The sequence below is a fragment of the Helianthus annuus genome, chromosome 11 (genome assembly GCF_002127325.2).
Source record: "Helianthus annuus cultivar XRQ/B chromosome 11, HanXRQr2.0-SUNRISE, whole genome shotgun sequence".
NCBI lineage: Eukaryota > Viridiplantae > Streptophyta > Magnoliopsida > Asterales > Asteraceae > Helianthus > Helianthus annuus.
The window spans coordinates 88,351,206-88,358,317 of record NC_035443.2 but is presented as its reverse complement, the minus strand read 5'-3'; the positions used below and the strand labels follow the sequence as shown (position 1 = coordinate 88,358,317).

At 36.5% G+C, this 7,112-nt stretch overlaps 1 protein-coding gene across 1 annotated transcript; it reads right to left on the bottom strand.

Moving 5' to 3' along the window:
• Window positions 1-2,076: 2,076 nt before the first annotated feature.
• Window positions 2,077-4,634, bottom strand: LOC110890346. The gene is made up of 2 exons (XM_022137944.2): window positions 4,019-4,634; window positions 2,077-2,391 (listed from the first exon to the last, which is right to left on the bottom strand). The coding sequence occupies exons 1-2, from the start codon at window positions 4,501-4,503 to the stop codon at window positions 2,163-2,165; spliced, it is 714 nt and encodes a 237-aa protein (XP_021993636.1). The 5' UTR covers window positions 4,504-4,634; the 3' UTR covers window positions 2,077-2,162.
• Between the last annotated feature and the right edge of the window lie 2,478 nt (window positions 4,635-7,112).

Below are 7,112 nucleotides of genomic sequence, written 5' to 3'. Positions count from 1 at the left end.
AACCCAGGAACAACTGATACTTTAGGAAAAAGAATAACACATGCTAAAGATAAATTGAGCGAGTGGTGTGGAGATGCCATACTAGCTAAAATGAGTAAAAATTTAAAAAGAAAAATATCTTTATGTTGTAGTAGCCCAAAAATATATTATTATTATTATTTTATTATTATTATTATTATTATTATTATTATTATTATTATTATTATTATTATTATTATTATTATTATTATTATTATAAGCATATTTCCTTCTTCTGCAAATGCTTTTAAAATATGATGTTTTATAAAATTCAAATATGTTATTGCGACATGCTAGTTTTTATCTACGTGTCTGTATTTCCAAGTGTATGAGATAAAAGTGTGATTATATGATATCCGGGGGTATAATATTTATGATATATGATAAAAAGTATGAATTGTATAAATGCGTGATATTAGAATGAAAGTTGAAATCTGAATAATGGTAGTTACAAGCGTGCATGTGTATAGTGTATTATGCAAGCGTTTGTGGCTAAGCTTTGAGAGTCATTATGTTTTGTATTAGTGCAATTGTCATCATTATAGTTGTATCGAGCCATGATTTCTATGACATGAAATATATCATATTTTGTTATGAGAAGTTGAGAACATTAATTATTAGTTATGATAACACGTATGACATCTAACACTAGACTTATTGAATTGATCTTATTGATTTTCATTCATAATTTAGGCTGGATGGTATGAAATAAAGCCTCTATGGGCTTTATTGTGTCACTTCAACACCGTGTTAATAGGGGGTTTTATCTCTCTTTTTCAAAAACATTCATGCAACACAATAAAGCCCTCTCAATAATTACTCAATCATTATTTATACTATTTAAACTAAATAAAAAATAAAATACTATTTAAACAACTAAAAAAATACAAACCAAGTTTATTTTAAAAAATTACATAACCAAAATAAAAAAAAACAACTTGTCGTCGTCGTTGTAGTTCTCGTTATTTATCATGCGATCCAGCTATAGAAACCTTTTTCTGGCCGAAAACGGTTTTCCCGCGACCAGAGACCAGCGGCGTTAGGGTTCTATTAGTCAGGGTCCATTGGTGACCAATATGTCAATAGCTGGGACAGTCTTTGAAGTTGGGATTGTTGGCGGCCAACGGCGAATAGCTAGGATTATTAAAATCCAGTATTCCTTCCTTTTTATAATGGCACCAAGACTTTATAATAGTGAAGGTTGATATTTCTGATTTTTTATCTGTGTGCATTGATCCAGAAGTTGTGAGATTTGTTTCTGGTGTTTGTACAGATATGTTAAGGACTTTAGGTTAGGAGATTTGTCTAAATTTTGAACTTATTTTTTTTTTCAGTGTTATTATGATTCATATAGGGTCATGTGTTTTGCAAAAATCCGGCATATGCAAGTTTGATTTGCATATGAATGTTTTGAAGTTGCCTGGATTCAATCTATCTTGTGTGTTGATAAACGTGCAAAACTGTATGAACACCGGTTTCGGATGATCAAACATGGAACCGGAATGTAAACCGCAATCAAACGGCAAACACATACACATGTATATACTTGGTTCACTGTTCACCCGATCATATTGATTCTGAATTGCCAATTTATGCTCAAACCATACCTCTTATGGAAGAACTGGTGAATTGCACGTCTAGCAACTTTATTACTATTGCCACTTCACATCCAACTTCCTTCCATTTGATGCCCTTAACCAGCAACTCCTTGAAGGCACGTTTATGACGCAAGCTACGTTTTACTCAATTTTCTTATAACGGGTTCTCATGATTACTAAAAAAAAAGTGGTATGGATAAAGTAATCTTACTACAATTCAGGGGTGCCTCTCTGTTGCTTCAAATGGTCATCTATAAATATTTCTTTGCATGAATTACTTGATAAGTTAGTTGGGCACCCATCTGTTGGTCAGTTGAACATTCTTTTTTCTATGAAATTTAGTTCATATTGGATTTTTCATGTTAATAATCAATGACATATAGTTAGAATATAATATGTACATATATTTTTATTAATTTTGTTTATATGAAATTTTGTTCATATTGGATTTTTCATGTAATAACCTAGTAAATATATACACTTCTGTGATCCAACATCCAATCCATACATCTATAGCTTCTCAACAACTTTCCCTTTCTACCCAAATTAAGGCAATACATTGAAGTGAAAGAGCCAAGAAATAATGAACGCAAAAACCATGCAACCCAACAAGATATTCATGATTCTGCGACCTCGCCAGAAAGTACGTGCTGGCTCCGTAGGGACTACCATGGGCCCTGCAGCTGTTGGCTCGGTTTCAGCCGTGGTGTGGCTTGTCTCATTGTTCTGCTCCCCGCCTACATTTTGTGCTATTGCGCCACATATCTCACAAGTCCTGATCATCACCATAAAATAAATATAAATATATAAATACATATTCGCATCCGTCATAGTTGATTTTTTGTGCATGTGTTTAGATACGTGTTTCAAAAGTGAACATCATGAAATACTACAACAGGATGCAATCAATGACAACGAGCCAATTCAAATCATATCATCCAAACATGCCAATTGGCAAGAAAACGATGCATACAGAGAGATCAACCGAATCATGTCGCATCAACTACACTAAAAAACTATTAAACCAATCATTAAGCCTTGAAATGTTACATTTAAAAAATATAAACAAACTAAACCAAAATGTGTTAGGTATATAATATCAATCATTGAAAACAAAAACAAAAAAAAGATACATAAGTTGTTTAAGGTTAGGTACTTAGGTAGCCTCATAACTTAATAAACAAGGTTCCATTAGCATGAGTAGCTTATAAAACTTTTAAATCCAAGAGTAGGTTTTAACTAACTTAATGTTGGTTTTTTGTATGACATCATATTTAACTAATTCGGGTTCGAACTTACGGCTAACTATAATCTACATTTTTTGTCACGGGAACCATAATAAACAAACCCGACTCATTTAGAACAAACTTATTTCTTAAATATTGATATAAGCATTATAGAACCTGTTTTGTCACGGGAAATGATATATAATGATTAAAAGAGACTACCGCCGGACACTTAAAAGATATTTAATGTCGCTTTCTTGACTTTGCAATGGGGAATTTGGTAAATGATCAACAAATGACAAAAAAACTAGTTCATCCAACAAATCAACGTAAACCAAACCTTTTCTTGAAAATGCACATATATCTTCTTGAAATCGTAAATTCGAAAGGGTTCGATGCTGCATAACTTGTGGTATTTTAGTCATATAGAACCTTACTTTATATATGTTTGACTTATATAGAGTCAAACACGACTAGTCTCATGATTCCAAAATCAACATGCTTTTGCTTATTGTTCAAAGATAATCCTATTGACTGGATACATATGACATTAATCAAAGCTCATAATGTTAAACCTATGTAAAAATATTTTCGCACATTGGCCAAACTCAAAGTCAAACTATATAAAACGTAGACATTGAACACACAGAAGAAATATATGATCTCTCTAAGATGGTTCTTTCATATATGAAATTCTCACTTTACCAGTCATAATTCAGAAATAAAGCTTATCAAATCTACCAAATTCAGAGATGCATTTTGACTTTTACCGTCAAACAATTCATTCCTAACATCTCATCTTCAAAGATATCCATCTAAACTATAGGAAAACAAACCAGCCATGTTAAACAACATCTAAAGGTAACCAAATGCATACTTCTTAAACGCGTCGATTCTTTCCCTAAAAACAATAATTTTCCATACCTAGATACTGAAATGCACATTCATACCAACAACTAAACGCTAGTAGTGTTCGTTTCACATAATGGAATAATGGGGCTGTAATTGAATCTAAATTGACTGGATACAAGGTAATTATGCCATTTCACATATTTTAAAAGAATTAAAATTCCATTGATAATTATTATTATACTGACCAAACAAAAACATATTAAATAAATTCATTAAAATCCTTCCATTTCCATAAAAATAAGAAATTCATCACATAATACTTACATATTCCCCTTGATTTTAAACCAAGTTTCCGCACATTGTTTATGAGCAGCACCAAGATCCCCCTTACACTTACACCCCAACTCAATCTCACCACCACCACCACCGTCGTCTTCCGCCGTATCACCACCGCAAATCTCAAAATTCAGGTGACAAATCCGACACAGCTTCTCATTTTTTACTAAACAATGCACCTTCATCTCCAACTCACCACTCTCCAGATCAATCTCATCCGAAGAAGACTCAATTCGGCTAGGATTATACGAGAAGATTCCAGAAGAACCGCATTCGGAGTCCATACGCGCCGATGACGATGACGGCGCGTCGGAGTCGGATAAGCCGAAGCTGCCGTCGCCGTCGGTGGTGGTGGTGGAGTGGGGAGGACGGCGGTTGCGGCGGGTGGGAGGACGACGGTTGCGGCGGCGACGGCGGCGAGTTGGAGGTGGTGGTGGGGGTGGGGGTTGAACGATGTCGTTTGGGAAATCCATGTAGACATATGGATGGGTGAAGAGAAGAGGTGAGTGTCAGTGAGTGTGTGTATGACAATGAAATGAAAGGCAAAGTAAAGGACTACAGTTTTCTTTCTTTTCTGAACAAGTGTGTCAGATAAAGAAGACTCGTAGGTCCCACTTTTTTTCTTTAATATTAGGGTGAGTGGGGCACTGAGGGGAGTCCCCTCTCTTACACACCACCAATCACGTCAACTCTCCTTTTAAACTATCCTAACACCCCAATTTGATGGCGACACTCCCTCTTAGGGGACTTGTGTTTTTTTTTTTTTATTTGTTGTAAAATTATGCATGTTTATAAATTTAAAAAATATTAATAAAAATAAAAATTAAATAAAAGACATTTCATTAAATTAAATAAAAGACATTTCATTAAATTAAAAAAAAATTACATTCAAACTAAAAAAATAAAAATTACATTCAAACTAGAAAAATAAAAATTACATTCAAACTAGAAAAATATAAAAACAAACTACTCGTCGTCGGAGCTCACTTCAAAGTGAGGTAGATCTAAACTTTCGAGATGCTCAACGAGATCGTGTTTTAGTCTCCAATGCGTTTCTTCGTCAATGAGCTCGCTATAAGTTGTATCATCGAAGACGGGTTCGACTGGAGGATCTTGAATATGTACCGGTACTATCGCCCTTCCGTCGTCTTTTATAATCATGTTATGTAAAATAAGGCACGTATACACGATGGACCTTATCTTTTTCACCGTTTTCGAACGCATTGAACGATTTAGTATTCCCCACTTCGCCTTTAACACACCAAACGCCCGTTCCACATCTTTTCTTGCGGCCTCGTGTTGCCTCGTGAACTTTTTTTCATTCGGGATGTGAGGATATGGAAAAGACTTCACAAACACGGACCAGCTAGGGTAGATCCCATCAGTAAGATAATACCCGCGTTTGTATAAGTGGTCGTTCACCTGAAATGGACAATTTGGCGCCGTTCCGTTTCGTTGAGTAAGAAATAATGGAGATTGTTGCAGCACGTTGATGTCGTTTTGTGAACCCGCCGGGCCACAAAAAGCATGCCAAATCCACAAATCTTGAGACGCCACCGCTTCTAACATAACCGTCGGGTATTGATGATCGTCTCTCATATATTGTCCACGCAATTCTGTGGGGCACATTCTCCAGACGAAGTGTGTACAATCCAGACTACCTAACATACCAGGTAGGTGATGCCTCTCCTCATGAGCCTGATACAATAGCGCAACGTCGTGGCTCGTTGGTCTACGTAAGAATTCACCGGCATACATTTTACAGACCGTCTCGCAGAAATATTCAAGGCACTCACGAGAGGTCCTTTCAGACATATTTAAATACTTGTCGTTTTCGTCTGGTGGGTTACCGGTTGCAAGATGTTTAATCGCTGAAGTAACCTTTTGCAACGGCTTGAAACTTTTCTTCATTCTCCCGTCTAAGCCCTCTTGAAACCACTCGTCATATGCTTCCACGTCACTAACAATTTTTAGGAACAAAGACTTGGACATACGAAATCTCTGACGAAAAGTATCCACATTAAATTTTGGATTTTCAACAAAATAATCAGCCATGAGTGTCTCATGGCCTCCCTCACGATTTCGACGGACTATTTTTTTTTACTAGATGATGTCGTGTCTAGTAGCTCCGCTTGTTGGATGAGATTTTTGAAGAAAATTAAGCTACCATCGCTTGACGATGAATCTTCATCGTCGGGAAAGTCGGGTAGGGGAGAAAAAAACGGAAACTTGGAATCCATTTTGTGTTGTATTTGATAGATTTTTTTAGAGTGAGTTTGAGAGTGGTGGGTGTGGTAAAAAAATTATTTGAGAGTGAGTTTAAGTTGGTTATATTTATATTGTTAAAAAATTGAATTTTTTTTTTAAATATGACCGTTGCCCAACGTCTCTTTCCTCGTTAAATGTGCCACTTCATCGCGGTGAACAACCACCGAAACCCCTCCCCGAATCGGGTCCCCGCGTTGATGGCGGCGGTGTTCCCAATCGGGGAATGGGGTCACCGAACCACTCCCCGCATGGTGCCCCGGATACCCTTATCTTTTTTACAGGATTATATATAGGTTTTTTTTTTTTTGAACGTTGAACTTCTAATGGTGAGCATTGTCACATCGTAAAATCCGCGACCTTTAGCCAAGATCTGCACAGATAGCAGGGCCAGAGCTGTGTAGTCAGACTTGGTTACAGCGTTCTCTCGGAAACCATATTGTCTCCACACGAGTTTCCTCGTTGAAGTAACAGCCGGATGAAAACCGGGGTGACACTCAGGATCAAACCCTCCTCAGTGGGTTTTTCACCATCATAGCGCACAAATGTCTCACCCTGCCACAACCGGGGATCGAACTGCCATCTCACAAGGAAACAAACAGCCAATTACCCAACTGAGCTGGGATCACGGACAGGATTATATATAGGTTGATATATTCATCCGTCACAAGGAGGGAGCGTTCTGCTATCAAAGTGTTGGAAGGTTAAAGAGTTTCGTAATTGTAACGACCGGAAAAATAATTAGAGGGTGTTTGGGGTTGAGTTTTGAAGGAGATTTTTAAATTATTGAGTTTTAAAATCGTAAATAATCAAGTTT